Here is a 26,343-nt window from a genome sequence, read left to right on the forward strand (position 1 = left end):
CCATCATAGTTTAATATAAAACAATCTCCCTTCCATGTCCTTACGGATATCTGTCTAACTGCAACAAGCAACAAGTTTTGAAAGAAAATAAATCATCCCAGGAACCCTCATATAGCTATTTGTCATCTTTTTACCAAAAACTGGCCTCCCACTGTCCGGCTACACAATACATTAACTTTACAAAGTATAATTTTTACAACTAATGCTACTACTTCAAACACTTTCCATATCAGTGCAAGTAAGAGAGCTTATTACGAAAATATGCATTTACTTGATGGAGTCATTCCATTACCGACACGAACCCCAGATGTGACTCAGCAGTGGGTCACAGCCTACAGTTTTAGAACCCCTGCCATGATGAATGACATCTTCATAACACTGCCTGATGACAGAATCAAAACTTGTTTTGAAATAGGAACTCGAGGTATGAATGCTGTGCATTGGTGTGAAACAAAATAAAAGTAAGGTTTTCTGAAATAACCAAAAGTAATGTCGCCTATAAATTTGAGTGATATCTTCATTCTCTCAAAAACCTTTGAACAGTATACAAGTAAACATGCTTTCAGTTCACAGGTGTCAGAACAAATAAATGCCAATTGCACTGCCATTGCCACTGAAAATGTGTATTTTTTTTTTTATACTTATTCACCATTGTCTGCATTAGCACCAGGAACAAAGAAATAGCCTCTTTCACTCGCATCCACTTTCTAGCCATTGTGTGCAATGCACTATATAATTTTCAAAAATAAAATTTAAAGAAAAGAAAAAGGAGTCATAAGATAAACAAACACTTAAATCCCAAAATCTATTAACATATACACAATCAGTTAGCTTTCTTGTAATAAAAATGTATGTTACAGTAAAATTTCATAAAGTTGTAAGTTACAAATGAAAACAGAAATTGTTAAACACCTAAGATAAATTGTGTTACAAGCATGACCTATTTCTTGAACCAGTCTGGTAGGGATTTATTACTTAAAACAGGAATGTTGTAAGGAGTGGTGTCAATATAATATATATATATTACAGAAGGAAAAGTACCTGTCTTATAAATCTGCTGTCTTACAGGGGATGACAAAGTTCGCCGAGGTGAAAAAGTGGTGGAAAAAGATATTTTGTGAACAGTTATTCAGTGAAATGCAAGATGAACTTTGCACTGAATGCAAGAGAAAGGATGACTGAACAGGTAAGTGTGTATGGGTCAACCAATATGTGGCTGGAAATGAAAAGCTTACAGAAGACTGTCCAGAGCACATTCTGCTGAAGCTTCTAAATAGTGGCACAAGTCATCATAATTTTGATAACATGGTTTTCCGATAACTAAAGCAGTAGAATTTATATGTATTTGATGACATCAATCACAGCATCAAAAGAATCGGTCATTATTGTTTCAAAGAATTAGTTGTTTCCTTCTAGCCTCATGGCATATAAAAACCCTTCGTTAAAGTGTACTTTTACATCCATTTATAATTTATAATCCACACCTCTTTCATGAATGTCCAGTGACCATGTGGCTACAAAGCTTGTCAGATAAATTTCAGATTGTCAATACAGGTCTTCCTCATTCGTATTTATTGCCAGCCACATTACTTCCCAGTGTACTGCATACTTACCAAATTAATGTGCCATAAAATCACCCACCCAATGGCACATTACAGCATGAGAATAATTTTATTTTACTATTTTTTTGTATTATACAAAATAATTAAATACAAGAATGAAGTATTAATGATGGTGCAGGAACCAGTCAACTAAATCTTGGAAAAAAAAACATTCAAGTGCCAATAAGCAGTGTGCATTAATGATCGTAAATGTAAAAAAAAAAACTGCCTAATGAAGACCAGATCTAAGTAGTTGATATAATTTGGGCTATGAAAACAAATACTTCAACAAAAGATCATCTTTGATAAATGTATGTAACACAATTTTATATATATCAAATACCTAATAAAATAACCATCCATTCTTAACGTACTAACTGCATGAATGAAATTATGTGCAAAAAGGAGAAAAAATATATACAGTAGAATAATAAAAATTATTAGAAAAATATTATATATGATGTTGCTATACATACTTTTCATTACAAAGTAATAGATGACCAAAGTGATATCATGCCAACTGAAATAACATTTGACTTAATAGCAGGCCAAGCATTATTGATTCCTACTGCTTTGAAAAATATTTAGTTAGCACCTAATACGACAGATTTTGCTCATGCAAAATAAAGGAAGTCCTTGATTAACTTCACCAAAGCATTCTTGAAAACATGACATTAATCAAAACAATGCAGGGTTATGCAATGCATGCAATATTATAAATTGGAATTATTTTCTTAAACAGCAAATCAGAAACATATTTCATGGAAAAGCAAGGTCAGAAACCATACCAAATGAATATTAAATGGCAATAATAAATGTTAATGAAAGGTTTCATTGTTGAACTTTCATCAGAATCTCTCTTCAAATCCTCTGATAAACTCTTTGCCATCCCTATAATCAAGTACGTTCATGTACTCACAAGCATCTGCTGTTGATGCTGATCAACCATCCAAATACTGAACTCAATAACCATTTCATATTGGTTATGCATACAATTCAGTGTTTAGTAATTTGAATAAAAGGTGAAGCAGTCACAGTTCTTGAAAATTATTTAATCTTTAAAGAAATCTTTAACATTAGTCCTTACTGTAGTTTTAAGAAGCAAATATACCCAGGCAATGTCAGAGGCAAGTTTGCTAGTTTCAGAAAGTTAATTATGCCTAACGTCATAGTTTTCTCTCATGTCCAGATGTTCCAAATACAGTTTATATAGTCAGCCATAGTAAAGAGCACAACATTGCCATATCTTGAATGGAAACAATATAACTACAAAAAGATGGTAACATTAATCAAGGACTGGGTGTAATTCGTTTAGACATAAATGCAAAACAATGGTTTTCAAAACTAATCAAGGGCTTCCTGTATTAATCTATGATGCTGACTGGTCAAGAATCTATAGAGTAGAAGTCAAAATTTTGAAATATTTTATAAAATATGTTTCATGATATTGCAATAGCACCCACTTTTATTTTTTTACATAATAGATGTTCATATTATCTAATTACATTTTGAAATTCTGAGGTGTTAATGCTATAGACGCTTAAGGTCCATAAAATTATATTAACATTTGGGACCATAATACAGGTAGTCTCAATAATACAGGTAAACACAAATGTAAGATGCAAAAATAATGTATGAAAATATATAGAATTAAAATGATGTTAAGGCTTGCAATGTTTTTGCTATGTCAACTAATAATTCAGTGACAAAATTCTTTCAGTATGTGTACTGACTGTAAAAACTGTCCAGCCCATAATAAAGAAAAATGTAATTCATAATAATAATCCCATTTGATTCATAAACTCTCAGTGGTCTCATGCTATACCTAAGTTGTACTTAATCAAATTACTGTACAATCAATTTTTATAGGACAAATTATTGTCAAAAACTAAATGTACTAAAAGTATTGGCACATCACAATTAATATTATTAAAAGTAAAGAATGAGAACACAATGAAATCATGATAGATATGTATGTCCTTAGAAAATTAAATCTTTACATAATTGTTCTTCAGTATGGTAAATGTTAGTTTTTAATACCCAAAACTGAAGCTGAGAATGTCATACTGCTGTCTCCTAGTTTGTCTTGAAACAGGCAACATAATGCTTATGGTAAAAATCTGCCAAGTTTTTTATTAAAAGCTTTAAAATATAATTTTAAAGAACTACTGCAGAGACTGAGGGATGAAAGTTTAAGATAAATTATTTTGATAAGAAAAAATCTTGTTACTCAAGGATAAAGAGTGTAACAATACCCCAAATGGTAAGATCATCATCTGGCATGAGTTAATGGATACAGTATTGATAGTCTAATTCCAAACTTGATTATATCTTAAGTTTGGTGGATTTTGTGCATGTTCTATACATACAGATTAATACAGATTCAGAGTAAGTATACTGGGACTGATTGTAAGTACAGATCTACACGTTCCTTCTGTTTATACGAATACAGAATGAGAACGTGATCAGTATGAAGCACATTGTTAGGTTACATGCAGAACATAAAGTATTAAAGTAACAGCTCTAACCATCCCTATTCCATTATATGTTTCAAAAGTAAGATGAATTCAAAATATATATATATATATATATATATATATATATATATATATATATACACCACAACTACTGAAGGTAAGACGCACTACTGGTATAAGCATTGAAAGTAACAAGAGAAGAGAAACTGCCAATTCTCACTCTCTCCTGAGAGCACAGACATATAATCGCATGTTACAAGCATAATGGATATGGTGTTCATGTGTATTAAATGAACTTCTACTGGGAATATGAAATAAACCACCCTGCCTCTGTATTGACATTTTTACCACATTTAAATTTATAAAGTCATGTAGCTTGGATGAATTACTTTATTATCCCACTTACAGTGATCAGAATTAGATCTGATGCACCACCACACTTTGCTGACATTTACCTATTACACGATGCAATTTAGTTCATGAAAGTAATTCTTACCAGCTCACCTGGATAAACAATAACAAGCTCAAAGCCTTTGGGTGTTAGAGTGAATGCATCTAAGCATGATACAACACTGAACAGTTCTATTTAGTATGCAAGAGGTGTTGTCAGGCTCTGCCTACTTGAGGTTACACCTTAAGTGGTCACCTCTGGCATGGTTGTATCACTGTCACTAGACAAAAGAGAGTACAGTCTAGTCATAGAACTTCTCACTTAAAAGGAATCAATCCTGACTCTACTACCAAGTGTAGTGAATCTTAGAAGTGCAGAAGCCCTATGATGGAAGGTCCCATGGTTTTTATAGCCCCAAGAACCCTTTGTGAGAGGTCTAGGGGTTGTATGATAATAAAAAAATAGTGTAAGAGATAAGACCTGGGTTACTAGCTTTTAATTAAAGCCCCCTTAATTAGTATGCTATGATGACCCAAACATACATTTTTTTTCGTCTGAAAAAGGAAAATTTGGAACGTTTTTGTCAAATGTGTATCCATTAACATGGCTATCTATAATACTGACATAACAATCAAAAGGCACAAAAAATTTATGGACATATGTTCTGGAGCTGTTTTTCCCACTACTTGTGCTGCTTGTCATTGAGCAAGTTAAATGAAATAAAATTGTTAAACCAGAATCTTACTAACTACATGACTTTGGTACCCAATTTGTATTTCCTTATCTTTTATTAAAAAATCTTAAAATAAAAGCAAACTTTATAACTGCTTACACTACTTATGCACAAGAATATATGATAATTATACTTCCACAGTAAAAAAATTGCACCATATTCCCATATGTCCAACCATTAATTTAATCTTTTGCACAAAATTCCCAGATTATGAGGTGTGAAATACCAGAACTATCTAATGAGAGATAAAGAAAAGCACCCAAACTTACATAATTAATCAACAGCAGCCACTCTAAGTGGAATAATCATGCTGAAATTGTCCATTTCCATGGAAAAATCTTTGAACAGTATTTGTAAATTTAACATGAGGTATGTTATAAAATTCAGTTTGCAAGCAATACAACTGATATTGCTTCTCATTTCATTACACTCTTGGTGGTATCTCTTAATGATTCATCCTCTGAGGTACATTTAATTTTTCAGTTAAATCTTTAAAATTTTAAAAAGTTGTATTTCCCATTATATCTACACAACACTGCCACAATGTTGTAAAATCTATACATATACACTGTACATCCCTTTTTTCTACTTATACATGTTGCACTTCAAAAAGTATCAACACTTTACCTTGGAAATTTCACTTTAGAAAGTACAATTTTGTATGCAATAAAAATGCAATACGTAAATAAATAATGGAAACCAGAACTCACTTTAATAAGCCAAGGTGGAACCTTATTATTTCCATGATAAGTTGCTTCTTCTGCATCATTTATAATGACATGACACACATCACTGTCCATCCACTTTCTCCCAATCATCATCCCAGTTGTCCCAAGTATGACCTTTGGTACCACTGTTCCCAATGTCAACCAGCAGCTCCTGTTCTGCTTTTCCTTCCTGAAAGAGAAAAAATAAATAAAATAAAAATAAACATTATTTATTTTGCTTTGTCGCTGTCTCCTGCGTTTGCGAGGTAGCGCAAGGAAACAGACGAAAGAAATAGCCCAACCCACCCCCATACACATGTATATACATACACGTCCACACACGCAAATATACATACCTATACATCAATGTACACATATATATACACACACAGACATATACATATATACACACGTACATAATTCATACTGTCTGCCTTTATTTATTCCCACTGCCACCTCGCCACAAGTGGAATAACATCCCCCTCCCCCCTTATGTGTGCGAGGTAGTGCTAGAAAAAGACAACAAAGGCCCCATTCGTTCACACTCAGTCTCTAGCTGTCATGTAATAATGCCTGAAACCACAGCTCCCTTTCCACATCCAGGCCCCACAGAACTTTCCATGGTTTACCCCAGACGCTTCACATGTCCTGATTCAATCCATTGACAGCAGGTCGACCCCGGTATACCACATCGATCCAATTCACTCTATTCCTTGCCCGCCTTTCACCTTCCTGCATGTTCAGGCCCCGATCACTCAAAATCTTTTTCACTCCATCTTTCCACCTCCAATTTGGTCTCCCACTTCTCCTCGTTCCCTCCACCTCCGACATATATATCCTCTTGGTCAATCTTTCCTCACTCATTCTCTCCATGTGCCCAAACCATTTCAAAACACCCTCTTCTGCTCTCTCAACCACGCTCTTTTTATTTCCACACATCTCTCTTACCCTTACATCACTTACTCGATCAAACCACCTCACACCACACATTGTCCTCAAACATCTCATTTCCAGCACATCCACCCTCCTGCACACAACTCTATCCATAGCCCACACGCCTCACAACCATACAACATTGTTGGAACCACTATTCCTTCAAACATACCCATTTTTGCTTTCTGAGATAATGTTCTCGACTTCCACACATTCTTCAAGGCTCCCAGGATTTTCGCCCCCTCCCCCACCCTATGATTCACTTCCACTTCCATGGTTACATCCACTGCCAGATCCACTCCCAGATATCTAAAACACTTTACTTCCTCCAGTTTTTCTCCATTCAAACTTGCCTCCCAATTGACTTGACCCTCAACCCTACTGTACCTAATAACCTTGCTCTTATTCACATTTACTCTTAACTTTCTTCTTTCACACACTTTACCAAACTCAGTCACCAGCTTCTGCAGTTTCTCGCATGAATCAGCCACCAGCGCTGTATCATCAGCGAACAACAACTGACTCACTTCCCAAGCTCTCTCATCCCCAACAGACTGCATACTTGCCCCTCTTTCCAAAACTCTTGCATTCACCTCCCTAACAACCCCATTCATAAACAAATTAAACAACCATGGAGACATCACACACCCCTGCCGCAAACCTACATTCACTGAGAACCAATCACTTTCCTCTCTTCCTACACGTGCACAGGCCTTACATCCTCGATAAAAACTTTTCACTGCTTCTAACAACTTGCCTCCCACAAAACTTTTCACTCTAACAACTTGCCTCCCACACCATATATTCTTAGTACCTTCCACAGAGCATCTTTATCAACTCTATCATATGCCTTCTCCAGATCCATAAATGCTACATACAAATCCAATTGCTTTTCTAAGTATTTCTCACATACATTCTTCAAAGCAAACACCTGATCCACACATCCTCTACCACTTCTGAAACCACACTGCTCTTCCCCAATCTGATGCTCTGTACATGCCTTCACCCTCTTAATCAATACCCTCCCATATAATTTACCAGGAATACTCAACAAACTTATACCTCTGTAATTTGAGCACTCTTATCCCCTTTGCCTTTGTACAATGGCACTATGCAAGCATTCCGCCAATCCTCAGGCACCTCACCATGAATCATACATACATTAAATAACCTTACCAACCAGTCAACAATACAGTCACCCCCTTTTTTAATAAATTCCACTGCAATACCATCCAAACCTGCTGCCTCGCCGGCTTTCATCTTCCGCAAAGCTTTTACTACCTCTTCTCTGTTTACCAAATCATTTTCCCTAACCCTCTCACTTTGCACACTACCTCGACCAAAACACCTTATATCTGCCACTCTATCATCAAACACATTCAAAAAACCTTCAAAATACTCACTCCATCTCCTAAATAAGTATAAATCAATAACAATTTTTCACAGAAAAAAATAAATAAAATAAAAATAAACCTAAATAACTATAAATCAATAAATTTTTCACATTACCCATTTTATACATTAACAGTAGCATATCTTATGTTACAAACAAGTGGCTCTTGCTTTACTAGAGTGGCTTGTAATGCACCGAAACCACAGCTCCCTATACACAACTAGGCCCCACAGACCTTTCAGTGGTCTACCCTATTTGCCTCACATTCCCTAGCTCAGTCTATTGTCAGCATGTATATCTATCTATCTATAACTCTGATGCCTGTTCCAATTGGACTCCCTCAAGGGGATGGCCATGGCAATCAGTAGTTTCCATAACTAGTGAACTCCAGTGCCACTTCTTAGCCTAATGCAGTCTTCAGAGGTTCCTACCTAATGTTCCTATTGACTACTACTAATAATCCTACCTACTACTTCTATCTAATAATCCTACCTACTACTTCTACCTAATGCTCCTGCCAAAATGTTCCTACCTACTACTATCTACTGCTCTTACCATTTAGCCAAAAGGCAGGGCTAACCCAAAGTGATGACCGCAGGAAAATCTAGAGTTACAAAGGATAAGCTGCGTGAGTGATGTGCGACAACGAAAGATCGTATGTTTGTGGACAAAATGCCAGTAATCGACATGTGAGTGAGGCAAAGAGAAAAGACAGCTACTTGGATCAGAGAAGTGCAACTTAACAACCACTTTGAAGTGCTGGCTCACTAAGCAGCTGTCACTAACCCTCCCTAAACCCAGATGGGTAGTGCTGTATCACTGGTGAACAACAATTGACTAACTTCCCAGGCCCTTTCATCCCCAACAGACTGCATACTTGCCTCTCTTTCCAAAACTATTGCATTCACCTCCCTAGCCACCCCATCCATAAACAAATTAAGCAACCATGGAGACATCACAAACCCCTGCCATAAACCGACATTCACTGGGAACCAATCACTTTCCTCTCTTCCTACTCGTACACATGCCTTACATCCTCAGTAAAAACTTTTCACTGCTTCTAGCAACTTACCTCCCACACCATATATATATAGAGAGCGTATCATTAAACTTTAGAAGAAAAAAGATGCACTGGAAGAAAGTAATGTGTGAAAGACAAGAAAACAAATGGGAACATCGGTGAAGGTGTATTAGGGGATGTGATAATAGAAAGTGATGGAGTTACTATTTAGAAGTACTGTTAAATGTGTTTGATGATAGAATGGCAGATGTAGGGTGTTTGGGGTGGTATGTGAAGTGAAAGAATCAGGGAAAGTGGTTTGGTAAAAAGAGAAGAGGTGGTGAAAGCCTTGGATGGTATTACAGTTGAATTTATCAAAAAAGGGGTGACTGAATTGGTGATTGGGTGGTAAGGATATTAAAAGTATGTATGGATCATGGTGAAGTGCCAGAGGATTGGAGGAATGCATGTATAATGCCACTGCATAAAGGCAAAGGGGATAAAGGTGAAAGTTCAAACTAAAGAGGCATAAGTTTTTTGAGTGTGCCTGGAAAATTATATGGGAGGGTATTGATTGAGAGGGTGAAGGCATGTACAGAGCATCAGGTTGGGGAAGAGCAGTATGGTTTCAGGTGGTAGAGGATATGTGAATCAGAGGTTTACTTTGAAAAATGTGTGTGCGAAATAGAAAAACACATGGATATGTATGCAGCATTTATGGATCTGGAGAAGGCATATGATAGGATTAATAGAGAAGCTTTGTGGAAGATCTTAAGAATATATGGTGTGGGAGGTAGGCTGCAAGAAGCAGTGAGAAATTCTTATCAAGGGAAGAGAGAAAGTGTCATAGGTTCCCAGTGAAGGTCGCTCTGCAGTAAGGGTGTTGTCTCCATGGTTAATTTGTTTATGGATGGAGTGATGAGGGAGGTAAATGCAAGAGTTTTGGAGAGGGGAGGCAAGTATGCAGTCTGTTGGGGATGAGAGGGCCTCAGAAGTGAGTCATTTGTTGTTCACCAAACATTACTGGTGGCTGATTAGTGAGAAACTACAGAAGTTGGTGACTAAGCTTGGAAGTGTGTAAAAAGAGAAAGTTGAAAGTAATTGTGAATAAAAGCAAGGTTATTAGGTTCAGCAGGGTTAAAGGACAAGTTAGTTGGGATCTAAGTTTGAATGCAGAAAAATTGGAGGAAGTGAAATGTTTTAGATATCCGGGAGTGGACTTAGCAGTGAATAGAACCATGGAAGAAGAAGCAAGTCATAGGGTGGGAGAGGGGGCAAAGGTTCTGGGAATGATGAAGAATGTGTGGAAAGAAAGAACATTATCTCGAGGCAAAAATTGGTATGTTTGAAGGAATAGTAGTTCCAACAATATTATATGGGTTATAGACAGGGTTGTGCAGAGAAGGGTGGATGTGTTGGATATTAAATATATGAGGACAATATGTGGTGTGAGATGGTCTGATTAAGTAATGAAAAGGTAAGAAAGATGTGTGGTAATAAAAAGAGGGTGTGTTGAAATGGTTTGGACATAGGAGAGAATGAGTGAGGAAAGGTTGACTAAGAGGATATATGTGTCAGAAGTTGAGGGTACAAGGAGAAGCTGTAAACCAAAAAGGTTGACACAGAGGATATAAGTGTCAGAAGTTGAGCTAAGAGTACAAGGGGAAGTGGGTAAACCATGAAAAGGTCTGACTGTGGGGCTTGTATGTGGATAGGGAGCTGTGGTTTTGGTACTTTACACATGATGCAAGAGAATGGATGTGACATTTGTATGGCTACTAGGTGATGTCTTGATCACTATAGCTTCTTTCATTAGACTACCACTCTTTGGGAGCAATTCTGAAGTGTAAATGTAGAAGTGGAAGTGAGTCAAAGGGTGGGTGAAGGGGGCGAATGTTCTGGGAGAATCAATGAACGTGCGGTAAGGGAGGTCATTATGTGGGAGGGCAAAAATGGGAATGTTTGAAGGTATAGCAGTCTCATCATGGGTATGTTTGAAGGTACAGTAGTCCCAACATGGGTATGTTTGAAGGTATAGTAGTCCCAACATGGATATCTTTGAAGGTATAGTAGTCCCAACAATGATGTATAGATGTGAGGCATGGGCTCTAGATAAGGATGTGCAGAGGAGGATAAATGTGTAGGAAATTAATAGTTTAAGGACAATATGGTGTGAGGTGGGTTAATCAGGTAACTACTGAAAGGGTAAGAGAGGTGTGATAATAAGAAGAGTGTGGTTGAGAGAGGGTAAGAGGGTGCTGAAATTATTTGAATATATGGAGATAATGACTGAGGAGAGGATGATATAAGTGTCAGAAGTGGAGGGGAAAAGGAGGAGGAGACCAAAGTGGAGATGGAAGGATAGAGTGAAAAACATTTTCAGTGATCATGGCCTGAATATGCAGGAGGGTGAATGGCAAGCATGGATAGAATAAGTTGGAATGATGTGATATACAGGGGGTGATGTGCTGTCAATAGATTGAACCAGAGCATGTGAAGCAGCTGAGGGAAAGCATGGAAAGGTCTGTGGAGCATGATTGAGAAAAGGGGCTGTGATTTTTGGTTTCACAAGACAGCTACCTTGCTGATGTGGGAAATAGTAAACAAATGTGAAAAAATACTAATACATAAATATTTGTAAATGTGAGTAAGTAAAAGTATATATGTGTAAATAGTAACAATAAATAGTGATATGACTCATTTAGCAAATCTAAATCATGAGGGTCAACCCCACACTGTATCACCCTCATGCAACCTTCCTCCACCATCCCACTGCCTCCTATGCCTGTGGATCTACTTGTTAACTTCATCACTATACCATATAAGTTATGTAAGCTTCTATGTTTGTACAGGTCCTATACTTTTACATGTATTTCTTTCATTCTATGATAGGAAACAAAAAATTTCACTTTTTTGCCATTTTCATGATAGAAAAATTACAAGTAACCTGATGTTTAATAATAAAAGGACAGGTATCCCACATGGGATACTCAGTTCACAATGTTTGAAGAGTTTAAGGTCTTACCTATTTAAAATCCTTGTACAGGGGGAAGATATATTGCTTCATTAAAAAAATGGAGGAATATGTAAACTTACTTTTTTGGTTGAGCCTTTACTCTTCTTACTACTGTTATTGGCATTCTTCTTGGAGATACGTGCATTTGGGGACGGCTCAGGAGAATCCATTCTTGTCTGTGTTGGGGAAGAGGCTTTGCTGTTGTTGCTACTGCCCCAGTCACTTGTCCAATTGTCATCTCCCCAGCCATCATTTGACCTGGCAGTGGAATAATCACCCCTTACAATACATTATATCTAATGTTTTTTTTTACAACAAATACTATTCTATTCAGAGGTATAAAATTCTCTACTATATTTGTTAAAACCCTAATATTACATACAGGCTCAAACTTTGGCTTCCCTAGCAAAAGTTGAGCGAAGCATAAAAAGGTACTGCTTGTCAGAAGTCCATGGTAACAAATGAACAGTTTAAAGCATACCAATAATAATGAATGGTATGAAACCTTCTTTGCTATATATATATATATATATATATATATATATATATATATATATATATATATATATGAATATATTTACGTGTGTGGACGTGTATGTATATACATGTGTATGTGGGTGGGTTGGGCCATTCTTTCGTCTGTTTCTTTGCGCTACCTCGCTAACACGGGAGACAGCGACAAAGCAAAATAAATAAATATATATATATATATATATATATATATATATATATATATATATATATATATAAGGGAAGGGAGCGGGGGGCTGGAAATCCTCCCCTCTCGTTTTTAATTTTCCAAAAGAAGGAACGGAGAAGGGGGCCAAGTGACGATATTCCCTCAAAGGCTCAGTCCTCTGTTCTTAACGCTACCTCGCTAATGCGGGAAATGGCGAATAGTATAAATATATATATATATATATATATATATATATATATATATATATATATATATATACAATGAATGTAGGTTTGTGGCAGGGGTGTGTGATGTCTCCATGGTTGTTTAATTTGTTTATGGATGGGGTTGTTAGGGAGGTGAATGCAAGAGTTTTGGAAAGAGGGGCAAGTATGAAGTCTGTTGGGGATGAGAGAGCTTGGGAAGTGAGTCAGTTGTTGTTCGCTGATGATACAGCGCTGGTGGCTGATTCATGTGAGAAACTGCAGAAGCTGGTGACTGAGTTTGGTAAAGTGTGTGAAAGAAGAAAGTTAAGAGTAAATGTGAATAAGAGCAAGGTAATTAGGTACAGTAGGGTTGAGGGTCAAGTCAATTGGGAGGTAAGTTTGAATGGAGAAAAACTGGAGGAAGTAAAGTGTTTTAGATATTTGGGAGTGGATCTGGCAGCGGATGGAACCATGGAAGCGGAAGTGGATCATAGGGTGGGGGAAGGGGCGAAAATCCTGGGAGCCTTGAAGAATGTGTGGAAGTCGAGAACATTATCTCGGAAAGCAAAAATGGCTATGTTTGAAGGAATAGTGGTTCCAACAATGTTGTATGGTTGCGAGGCGTGGGCTATGGATAGAGTTGTGCGCAGGAGGATGGATGTGCTGGAAATGAGATGTTTGAGGACAATGTGTGGTGTGAGGTGGTTTGATCGAGTAAGTAACGTAAGGGTAAGAGAGATATGTGGAAATAAAAAGAGCGTGGTTGAGAGAGCAGAAGAGGGTGTTTTGAAATGGTTTGGGCACATGGAGAGAATGAGTGAGGAAAGATTGACCAGGAGGATATATGTGTCGGAGGTGGAGGAAACGAGGAGAAGTGGGAGACCAAATTGGAGGTGGAAAGATGGAGTGAAAAAGATTTTGTGTGATCGGGGCCTGAACATGCAGGAGGGTGAAAGGAGGGCAAGGAATAGAGTGAATTGGATCGATGTGGTATACCGGGGTTGACGTGCTGTCAGTGGATTGAATCAGGGCATGTGAAGCGTCTGGGGTAAACCATGGAAAGCTGTGTAGGTATGTATATTTGCGTGTGTGGACGTATGTATATACATGTGTATGGGGGTGGGTTGGGTCATTTCTTTCGTCTGTTTCCTTGCGCTACCTCGCAAATGCAGGAGACAGCGACAAAGCAAAAAAAAAATATATATATATATATATATATATATATATATATATATATATATATATATATTTTTTTTTGCTTTGTCGCTGTCTCCCGCGTTTGCGAGGTAGCGCAAGGAAACAGACGAAAGAAATGGCCCAATCCACCCCCATACACATGCCTTGATTCAACCCACTGACAGCATGTCAACCCCGGTATACCACATCGCTCCAATTCACTCTATTCTTTGCCCTCCTTTCACCCTCCTGCATGTTCAGGCCCTGATCACACAAAATCTTTTTCACTCCATCTTTCCACCTCCAATTTGGTCTCCCTCTTCTCCTCGTTCCCTCCACCTCCAACACATATATCCTCTTGGTCAATCTTTCCTCACTCATTCTCTCCATGTGCCCAAACCATTTCAAAACACCCTCTTCTGCTCTCTCAACCACGCTCTTTTTATTTCCACACATCTCTCTTACCCTTACGTTACTTACTCGATCAAACCACCTCACACCACACATTGTCCTCAAACATCTCATTTCCAGCACATCCATCCTCCTGCGCACAACTCTATCCATAGTCCACGCCTCGCAACCATACAACATTGTTGGAACCACTATTCCTTCAAACATACCCATTTTTGCTTTCCGAGATAATGTTCTCGACTTCCACACATTCTTCAAGGCTCCCAGAATTTTCGCCCCCTCCCCCACCCTATGATCCACTTCTGCTTCCATGGTTCCATCCGCTGCCAGATCCACTCCCAGACATCTAAAACACTTCACTTCCTCCAGTTTTTCTCCATTCAAACTCACCTCCCAATTGAATTGACCCTCAACCCTACTGTACTTAATAACCTTGCTCTTATTCACATTTACTCTTAACTTTCTTCTTTCACACACTTTACCAAACTCAGTCACCAGCTTCTGCAGTTTCTCACATGAATCAGCCACCAGCGCTGTATCATCAGCGAACAACAACTGACTCACTTCCCAAGCTCTCTCATCCCCAACAGACTTCATACTTGCCCCTCTTTCCAAAACTCTTGCATTCACCTCCCTAACAACCCCATCCATAAACAAATTAAACAACCATGGAGACATCACACACCCCTGCCGCAAACCTACATTCACTGAGAACCAATCACTTTCCTCTCTTCCTACACGTACACTACACTACTATCCCTGAGGATATATATATATATATATATATATATATATATATATATATATATATATATATATATATATATCATAATACTTGATCCCCATTTCCTCCATCAGCCAGAAAGTGCCAGGAAACAGACAAAGAAAGACCCATACACTCATATACATACATACCCAACCATACATGTACATGTACATACATATGCTTAACATATACGCATACACAGCCATATACACATGTACATATTCATACTTACTTGCCTTCATCCAATCTGCCCCACAGGAAACAGCATCGCCACTCCCTATATCAGCGTGTTGCACCAGAAAAACAGACAAAAATGGCCACATTGGTTCACACTCAGTCTCTAGTTGTCATGTAATGCACCAAAACCACAACTCCCTATCCAAAACCAGGCCCCACAGACCTTTCCATGGTTTAACCCAGACATTTCATATGCTCTGTTTATTTCAAATCTGTAACCCAGGCTCAAGAGATATCTCCTACCTGTCAAACATCTATGTCAGCAGTACTTACATCCATACTAGAAACGGTGAGTAAAATGTCAAATTTTGTTCTCTAGGAAGATTAAATAGTAATATGAAGATTGTACAACTTAAATTTGTGTTTAAAGATCATTTGAACTTGAAACATGACAAGGCATAACTTTTGTTGTTTGATTTTTTGTTCAAAAATTACAAATACAGTGTATAAATCAATTTACTTCATATAAGAGCTGACCATGAAATATGAAATTTTTTCTTTATTGATTTGATATGTTCTAAACAAAATATATATGTATAAACACATTCCACTTATCTGTACACTGAAAGATCAGTAACCCTTCTAAACCCTGTATACTCTATACGTGCTGGTGGTGTTAGCACTATGGTAATGAAAATGTGCTGTTTTTTCAGTACTCTCAGTGAAAATGGACACAAAATGCAAATATGAAGAGAATATCAACTATCTATGTGCCACTTTGTGTTATGTACAGGTAATGTGTAACTTACGAGAAAGGAAATCATATTAATACAGGATGAATTAACATGTACAGAACAAATTTCTTACTCTACGTTGTGATCTTTATCTCTTGACCTATTCTCACTCTGCTTATTGATGTCACCCTGTTTGTCTTGGTGACAGATGTTCTGCTGGGCCAAGTGACTGTCTGGATAGGCGTGAACATCCCTGATGCTGAATGTGGAAACAGTCATGCAGGAGTTTCAGTTGTCAAGCAATTAGGGATCCCAGCCACCATGCAATTAATAAGCACGAAAAATAAGAAAAATTACAAAGAAAGAGGCATGCTGGGTTAAATATTCAGACAAGAAAAATATTAACTAATTGATACAAAATGCAATCAAATGTTACAATATGCAGTCAATTATTCTTCCAATTTCTTTGAAACATTAAAGAAAAATAGCTGTGAAGAATAACAATTTGAAGAATTGAAAATGGATCTATAAGCAGGAAAATGAAGCTATATTCTAGAGGAGGCTAACCTCTTAACAAATATTAGTATTAATAAAGAAAAAAAAAGATACCCTTTTCGATTACTTAAGTTTACAGGCTGCACTGGTTTATCAAGTCTGTATATATATATATATATATATATATATATATATATATATATATATATATATATATTTTTTTTTTTTTTTTTTTAATTTTCCAAAAGAAGGAACAGAGAATTGGGCCAGGTGAGGGTAGTCCCTCAAAGGCCCAGTCCTCTGTTCTTAACGCTACCTCGCTAATGCGGGAAATGGCGAATAGTTTGAAAGAAAGAAAGAAAGATATATATATATATTTTCTTTTGCTTTGTCGCTGTCTCCCGCGTTTGCGAGGTAGCGCAAGGAAACAGACGAAAAGAAATGGCCCAACCCCACCCCCATACACATGTACATACATACGTCCACACACGCAAATATACATACCTACACAGCTTTCCATGGTTTACCCCAGATGCTTCACATGCCCTGCTTCAATCCACTGACAGCACATCAACCCCGGTATACCACATCGACTCCAACTCACTCTATTCTTGCCCTCCTTTCACCCTCCTGCATGTTCAGGCCCCGATCACACAAAATCTTTTTCACTCCATCTTTCCACCTCCAATTTGGTCTCCCACTTCTCCTCGTTCCATCCACCTCCGACACATATATCCTCTTGGTCAATCTCTCCTCACTCATTCTCTCCATGTGCCCAAACCATTTCAAAACACCCTATTCTGCTCTCTCGACCACGCTCTTTTTATTTCCACACATCTCTCTTACCCTTACGTTACTTACTCGATCAAACCACCTCACACCACACATTGTCCTCAAACATCTCATTTCCAGCACATCCATCCTCCTGCGCACATCTCTATCCATAGCCCACGCCTCGCAACCATACAGCATTGTTGGAACCACTATTCCCTCAAACATACCCATTTTTGCTTTCCGAGATAATGTTCTCGACTTCCACACATTCTTCAAGGCTCCCAGAATATTCGCCCCCTCCCCCACCCTATGATCCACTTCCGCTTCCATGGTTCCATCCGCTGACAGATCCACTCCCAGATATCTAAAACACTTCACTTCCTCCAGTTTTTCTCCATTCAAACTCACCTCCCAATTGACTTGACCCTCACCCCTACTGTACCTAATAACCTTGCTCTTATTCACATTTACTCTCAACTTTCTTCTTCCACACACTTTACCAAACTCAGTCACCAGCTTCTGCAGTTTCTCACATGAATCAGCCACCAGCGCTGTATCATCAGCGAACAACAATTGACTCACTTCCCAAGCTCTCTCATCCCCAACAGACTTCATACTTGCCCCTCTTTCCAAAACTCTTGCATTCACCTCCCTAACAACCCCATCCATAAACAAATTAAACAACCATGGAGACATCACACACCCCTGCCGCAAACCTACATTCACTGAGAACCAATCACTTTCCTCTCTTCCTACACGTACACTACACTACTATCCCTGAGGATATATATATATATATATATATATATATATATATATATATATATATATATATATATATATATATATATATCATAATACTTGATCCCCATTTCCTCCATCAGCCAGAAAGTGCCAGGAAACAGACAAAGAAAGACCCATACACTCATATACATACATACCCAACCATACATGTACATGTACATACATATGCTTAACATATACGCATACACAGCCATATACACATGTACATATTCATACTTACTTGCCTTCATCCAATCTGCCCCACAGGAAACAGCATCGCCACTCCCTATATCAGCGTGTTGCACCAGAAAAACAGACAAAAATGGCCACATTGGTTCACACTCAGTCTCTAGTTGTCATGTAATGCACCAAAACCACAACTCCCTATCCAAAACCAGGCCCCACAGACCTTTCCATGGTTTAACCCAGACATTTCATATGCTCTGTTTATTTCAAATCTGTAACCCAGGCTCAAGAGATATCTCCTACCTGTCAAACATCTATGTCAGCAGTACTTACATACATACTAGAAACGGTGAGTAAAATGTCAAATTTTGTTCTCTAGGAAGATTAAATAGTAATATGAAGATTGTACAACTTAAATTTGTGTTTAAAGATCATTTGAACTTGAAACATGACAAGGCATAACTTTTGTTGTTTGATTTTTTGTTCAAAAATTACAAATACAGTGTATAAATCAATTTACTTCATATAAGAGCTGACCATGAAATATGAAATTTTTTCTTTATTGATTTGATATGTTCTAAACAAAATATATATGTATAAACACATTCCACTTATCTGTACACTGAAAGATCAGTAACCCTTCTAAACCCTGTATACTCTATACGTGCTGGTGGTGTTAGCACTATGGTAATGAAAATGTGCTGTTTTTTCAGTACTCTCAGTGAAAATGGACACAAAATGCAAATATGAAGAGAATATCAACTATCTATGTGCCACTTTGTGTTATGTACAGGTAATGTGTAACTTACGAGAAAGGAAATCATATTAATACAGGATGAATTAACATGTACAGAACAAATTTCTTACTCTACGTTGTGATCTTTATCTCTTGACCTATTCTCACTCTGCTTATTGATGTCACCCTGTTTGTCTTGGTGACAGATGTTCTGCTGGGCCAAGTGACTGTCTGGATAGGCGTGAACATCCCTGATGCTGAATGTGGAAACAGTCATGCAGGAGTTTCAGTTGTCAAGCAATTAGGGATCCCAGCCACCATGCAATTAATAAGCACGAAAAATAAGAAAAATTACAAAGAAAGAGGCATGCTGGGTTAAATATTCAGACAAGAAAAATATTAACTAATTGATACAAAATGCAATCAAATGTTACAATATGCAGTCAATTATTCTTCCAATTTCTTTGAAACATTAAAAAATAGCTGTGAAGAATAACAATTTGAAGAATTGAAAATGGATCTATAAGCAGGAAAATGAAGCTATATTCTAGAGGAGGCTAACCTCTTAACAAATATTAGTATTAATAAAGAAAAAAAAAGATACCCTTTTCGATTACTTAAGTTTACAGGCTGCACTGGTTTATCAAGTCTGTATATATATATATATATATATATATATATATATATATATATATATATATATATATATATATATATATTTTTTTTTTTTTTTTTTTTTTTTAATTTTCCAAAAGAAGGAACAGAGAATTGGGCCAGGTGAGGGTAGTCCCTCAAAGGCCCAGTCCTCTGTTCTTAACGCTACCTCGCTAATGCGGGAAATGGCGAATAGTTTGAAAGAAAGAAAGAAAGATATATATATATATTTTTTTTTGCTTTGTCGCTGTCTCCCGCGTTTGCGAGGTAGCGCAAGGAAACAGACAAAAGAAATGGCCCAACCCACCCCCATACACATGTATATACATACGTCCACACACGCAAATATACATACCTACACAGCTTTCCATGGTTTATCCCAGATGCTTCACATGCCCTGATTCAATCCACTGACAGCACATCAACCCCGGTATACCACATCGATCCAATTCACTCTATTCCTTGCCCTCCTTTCACCCTCCTGCATGTTCAGGCCCCGATCACACAAAATCTTTTTCACTCCATCTTTCCACCTCCAATTTGGTCTCCCACTTCTCCTCGTTCCATCCACCTCCGACACATATATCCTCTTGGTCAATCTTTCCTCACTCATTCTCTCCATGTGCCCAAACCATTTCAAAACACCCTCTTCTGCTCTCTCAACCACACTCTTTTTATTTCCACACATCTCTCTTACCCTTACGTTACTTACTCGATCAAACCACCTCACACCACACATTGTCCTCAAACATCTCATTTCCAGCACATCCATCCTCCTGTGCACAACTCTATCCATAGCCCACGCCTCGCAACCATACAACATTGTTGGAACCACTATTCCTTCAAACATAGCCATTTTTGCTTTCCGAGATAATGTTCTCGACTTCCACACATTCTTCAAGGCTCCCAGGATTTTCGCCCCCTCCCCCACCCTATGATCCACTTCCGCTTCCATGGTTCCATCCGCTGCCAGATCCACTCCCAGATATCTAAAACACTTTACTTCCTCCAGTTTTGCTCCATTCAAACCTACCTCCCAATTGACTTGACCCTCAACCCTACTGTACCTAATAACCTTGCTCTTATTCACATTTACTCTTAACTTTCTTCTTTCACACACTTTACTAAACTCAGTCACCAGCTTCTGCAGTTTCTCACATGAATCAGCCACCAGCGCTGTATCATCAGCAAACAACAACTGACTCACTTCCCAAGCTCTCTCATCCCCAACAGACTTCATACTTGCCCCTCTTTCCAAAACTCTTGCATTCACCTCCCTAACAACCCCATCCATAAACAAATTAAACAACCATGGAGACATCACACACGCCTGCCGCAAACCTACATTCACTGAGAACCAATCACTTTCTTCTCTTCCTACACGTACACATGCCTTACATCCTCGATAAAAACTTTTCACTGCTTCTAACAACTTGCCTCCCACACCATATATTCTTAATACCTTCCACAGAGCATCTCTATCAACTCTATCATATGCCTTCTCCAGAGCCATAAATACTACATACAAATCCATTTGTTTTTCTAAGTATTTCTCGCATATATTCTTCAAAGCAAACACCTGATCCACACATCCTCTACCACTTCTGAAACCACACTGCTCTTCCCCAATCTGATGCTCTGTAAATGCCTTCACCCTCTCAATCAATACCCTCCCATATAATTTACCAGGAATACTCAACAAACTTATACCTCTGTAATTTGAGCACTCTTATCCCCTTTGCCTTTGTACAATGGCACTATGCAAGCATTCCGCCAATCCTCAGGCACCTCACCATGAATCATACATACATTACATAACCTTACCAACCAGTCAACAATACAGTCACCCCCTTTTTTAATAAATTCCACTGCAATGCCATCCAAACCTTACAGTTACTTCCCACGTATTCCCTGCGTGTCGTAGAAGGCGACTAAAAGGGGAGGGAGCGGGGGGCTGGAAATCCTCCCCTCTCGTTTTTTTTTTAATTTTCCAAAAGAAGGAACAGAGAACGAGGCCAGGTGAGGATATTCCCTCAGAGGCCCAGTCCTCTGTTCTTAACGCTACCTTGCTAATGCGGGAAATGGCAAATAGTTTGAAAGAAAAAGATATATATATATATATATATATATATATATTGACCAAGAGGATAAATGTGTCGGAGGTGGAGGGAACGAGGAGAAGTGGGAGACCAAATTGGAGGTGGAAAGATGGAGTGAAAAAGATTTTGAGTGATCGGGGCCTGAACATGCAGGAGGGTGAAAGGAGGGCAAGGAATAGAGTGAATTGGATCGATGTGGTATACCGGGGTTGACGTGCTGTCAGTGGATTGAATCAGGGCATGTGAAGCGTCTGGGGTAAACCATGGAAAGCTGTGTAGGTATGTATATTTGCGTGTGTGGACGTATGTAGATACATGTGTATGGGGGCGGGTTGGGCCATTTCTTTCGTCTGTTTCGCTGCGCTACCTCACAAACGCGGGAGACCAGCAAGAAAAAAAAAAATAAAAAATAAATATATATATATATATATATATATATATATATATATATATATATATATATATATATATATATATATATATAATGTCAATGGATTGAACCAGGGCATGTGAAGCGTCTGGGGTAAACCATGGAAAGTTCTGTGGGGCCTCGATGTGGAAAGGGAGCTGTTGTTTCGGTGCATTATTACATGACAGCTAGAGACTGAGTGTGAAAAATGGGGCCTTTGTTGTCTTCCTAGCGCTACCTCGCGCACATGAGAGGGGAGGGGGGGGTGTATTTCATGTGTGGCAGGGTGGTGATGGGAATGAATAAAGGCAGACAGTATGAATTATGTACATGTGTATATATGTATATGTCTGTGTGTGTATATATATGTATACGTTGAGATGTATAGGTATGTATGTTTGCATGTGTGGAAGTTTATGTATATACATGTGCATGTGGGTGGGTTGGGCCATTCTTTCGTCTGTTTCCTTGCGCTACCTTGCTAATGCAGGAGACAGCGACAAAGCAAAATAATAAAAATAATAATATATATTTATTTATTTATTTTGCTTATATTTCTTTTTTTTTCTTTCAAACTATTTGCCATTTCCCGCATTAGCAAGGTAGCGTTAAGAACAGAGGACTGGGTCTTTGAGGGAATATCCTCACCTGGCCCCCTTCTCTGTTCCTTCTTTTGGAAAATTAAAAAAGAAACAAAAATAAATGAGGACATGAACTAATAAAATATAGCACCATCAAACTTAAAGTTCCCTTCACCATTACTCCAGACTCTTGCCTATATCCACTTATTCTTGGCTCATGCAGAAGGTTACGACTTCTAGTTAGTAGCTTCAAGAAGTAAAGGAAATAGTACTACCTATAAAACACAATAGAATATAAAATGCATGAAAATTTTATTGAAAAAATAAGTAAAAATGTAGGAGAGATACATGAAGCTTAGCAACTGGTATCCTCTGAGGGTCCTTGTACCATCATTCTTTATGAATGATTCCTCATGACAATACTATATTTTTGTATTGTACCACTCATTATGTAATAAGCACAAGTTTTTTGTCTGTTTTATGTGTTTTATGTCACATGAGTGTGAATATATAGGAGAGAAACTTAAAATTTACTATCTCTCTTCTCATTCATGCACATTCAAACACCCCAGTGTGAAACTTTGAAAGGGACGAGCACTCCTTCCTTGGCTTCTGTTCCATCCCCTAGAAAATGAAATGGAAGAAGAGAAGTGTTTCCAGCCCCGACTCCTGCCACATACAAGAAATACAATGGTAATATTCTTTTTCCCTAATCCGAGTAAAGCATTACATAAAAATATATGTCTGTGTGCAGTGTAGTGTGTATAAGATGGGTATTAGGGTAAAGGTCCAGAGCACATTAAGGAGTGTGCGGTATGAAAGGTCACTGTGATGGCAAAGATGGATATGCTTGATGGTACAGTTAGTCCCAATGGTATAGTGACTTGGAGGAAAGTGGTACACAGATGATAAGTTGCGGGCAATATACTGAACTAGGACGTACAAAACAATCGGAAAACCATGGAAAGGTCTATGGGGCCTGGCTGTGGATGGAGGAACTCTGGTTTTAGTGCATTATACATGACAATTTCGTCACTCCCAAGAGACCACATTGTTTGTCAAGCGCATATTTGTGAGCAGAAATGGAAGAGGATGAGTGGTTCCAGGTGAAGGTGGATCATTGGCAGGGGTGTGACGTCATCATGGTTGACTACTCAGTTTATGGATGGAGTAGTTTGGAAGATGAATGTGAGGGTCTTAGAGGAAGTCTGTTGGGGGTGGCAGGGCCTGAGAGTTGAGTTCATAACTGTTTACTAATAACAGAGTTCAGGTAACAGATTCACATCAGAAGCTACTTTCTGATGTTAGAAGAGTGTGTGAAAGGAGAAGGTTGAATGTGAATAAAAGCAAGGTTATTAAGTTTAACAGCACAGAAACACAGGTTAGTTGGAGTGAGTTAGTTTAAAGAGAACCTGGAGAAATTGAAGTTATACACACCTAAGAGTGGACATGGTAGTGAATGGAACCATGGAAGATGAAGTGAGCCATAGGGTGGGTGATGGGGATAAGGTCCTGGGTGCATTGACGTGTGTTGGAAGGAAAGAAAGGTCACTGTTGTGAGGGCCATGATAGGAATGCTTGATGGTATAGTAGTCCCAGTGATGTTGTATGGATACAAGGCTTTGGTCCTGAATAAAAAGTAAGAAAAATTATGTATCCGAGAACATGTGGTGTAAGGAGGTTTAATCAGATAAGAAATGACAGGTTAAGAGAAAGATGTGGTACTAGAGGAGTATGTATGAGACAGCTGAAGAGGGTGTGAACAAGAGTAATGTAATGTGCTGCTGCATTGCTATACAGCAGGAATAAGCACAACAAAGAATCCATTCCAACCTGTTGTTGTCAAGTCGTTGGTAGCCATCACCTGGGCCAAGCAATAAGGATGAGCGCTCATGTGGTCCACCTGAACTGCCTGTAAGAGCAAGAGTTCCTCCTCCAGAACCACCACTTCCCCATGCTCGAGTAGCCTCACTCCATCCACGACGGGACACTTCGCTCACCTAAAACAAAACATGATTCATTACAAAAGATGGAAAAATCTAGATAAATTGCTCACCACAAACAACAAAATTTGTAAAAAAGATCAAGAAATAGAGAAAGTGATCAACAAATAAAGCAAGCAAGGTTAAGTGCCAAGTAATCATGTTACAGATTCATTTCTATAAGCATAATATTCTTGACTTTATCAATAATCAGGTATAAAAGTCATGAAAATATCTGACAAAAGGGAAAACTAAGGTGATGTAAGAACTTGAGTCCTGGAATACAAAACTAGAGTAGTAGGGATGTAAAAAGAAGTCACTAGGGCTGCAATAAAATCAGAAAAGAAAATGGAAAGAACAAATCCATGTTATCTGCAAATAACAACTGACTCACCTACCAAGTACCCCCACTCAGCATATAACTGCTATTCCCTTGCCTCCAAAACCCATGTTTTTATGTAAACTCCAACACCAACCCAAATTTAAACAAACTGAACAGCCTAGTGAGATTGTACATCCTCAACACAGATCCTCCTTCACCTGGAACCACTTGTTGTCCGTCCTTCCTACCAGCACATGTTCCTTATTCTCTTGGAAAAACATTTGCTCTGCTTCTAACTTTCCTCACCACTTTTAGCAGGTATAAGCATATACGTTGCTAATGTCCATATCATTGTACATGTTCACATATAATATTTATAAAAAGTGGGATATCCACACATACAAACAATAACACTTATTTGATTTAAAAAAAAAATTGACAACACAATCACTAATCATGCATTTTAGGGCAAAACTTTACTGTCCCAATTTTAAGTAATGTAAACACCTTCAGAACACTAAGGAATCCAAGGATATTCTGAGACACACTAACTTCACATCACATTTTAATGCTGTATGTTGTATACGTGAAAACTGGGATGTAAGATAATAGGCAATGTAAAACATAAGTATACACAAAGCCCTTTGTATACAAAACATTTGTATATAAAGAAAATTGGAAAACAGTAGTTTTTCAGACACAAAAAAAAAGTTTTGAATTCATGTCATTTAGCCCTATGAAGTCAGAGAAAACACAAATTTGTGCTGCAGTAACAACAGTACTGTTATTCTGAGTACATTTATTCTAACAGAATTTGTCCAAAGACATGGTATCAAAGTATGCCCTCAAAGAGATTTCCACGTAATATTAAAGGAAATGCAGTACCAGAGCTATCGAGTGGTAGCAACAGCCCTATATAATC

General features: G+C 38.0%; 1 protein-coding gene and 1 long non-coding RNA gene across 4 annotated transcripts in view; one reads left to right on the plus strand and one right to left on the minus strand.

Moving 5' to 3' along the window:
- The window catches only part of LOC139760664 (uncharacterized), a 70,561-nt gene extending 68,679 nt beyond the window's left edge, over positions 1-1,882 (plus strand). The window contains exon 3 of the long non-coding RNA XR_011715380.1: positions 1,069-1,882. This is a non-coding gene — a long non-coding RNA (uncharacterized lncRNA). The remainder of the gene's footprint in view (positions 1-1,068) is intronic.
- The window catches only part of LOC139760661 (ADP-ribosylation factor GTPase-activating protein 1-like), a 65,415-nt gene continuing 39,863 nt past the window's right edge, over positions 792-26,343 (minus strand). For 2 of the 3 annotated variants that reach the window (XM_071684151.1, XM_071684150.1), the window contains 3 exons: positions 24,951-25,117; positions 12,332-12,509; positions 792-6,099 (listed from right to left, as the gene is read on the minus strand). In XM_071684151.1, the coding sequence (XP_071540252.1) occupies positions 5,992-6,099; positions 12,332-12,509; positions 24,951-25,117 (453 nt within the window). In that variant the 3' untranslated portion in view covers positions 792-5,991. Of the gene's footprint in view, positions 6,100-12,331; positions 12,510-19,481; positions 19,632-24,950; positions 25,118-26,343 lie in introns of those variants that run through there. The other variant, XM_071684152.1, reaches the window with a different exon arrangement.

This window comes from Panulirus ornatus, chromosome 37 (assembly GCF_036320965.1).
Source record: "Panulirus ornatus isolate Po-2019 chromosome 37, ASM3632096v1, whole genome shotgun sequence".
NCBI classification, from domain to species: domain Eukaryota; kingdom Metazoa; phylum Arthropoda; class Malacostraca; order Decapoda; family Palinuridae; genus Panulirus; species Panulirus ornatus.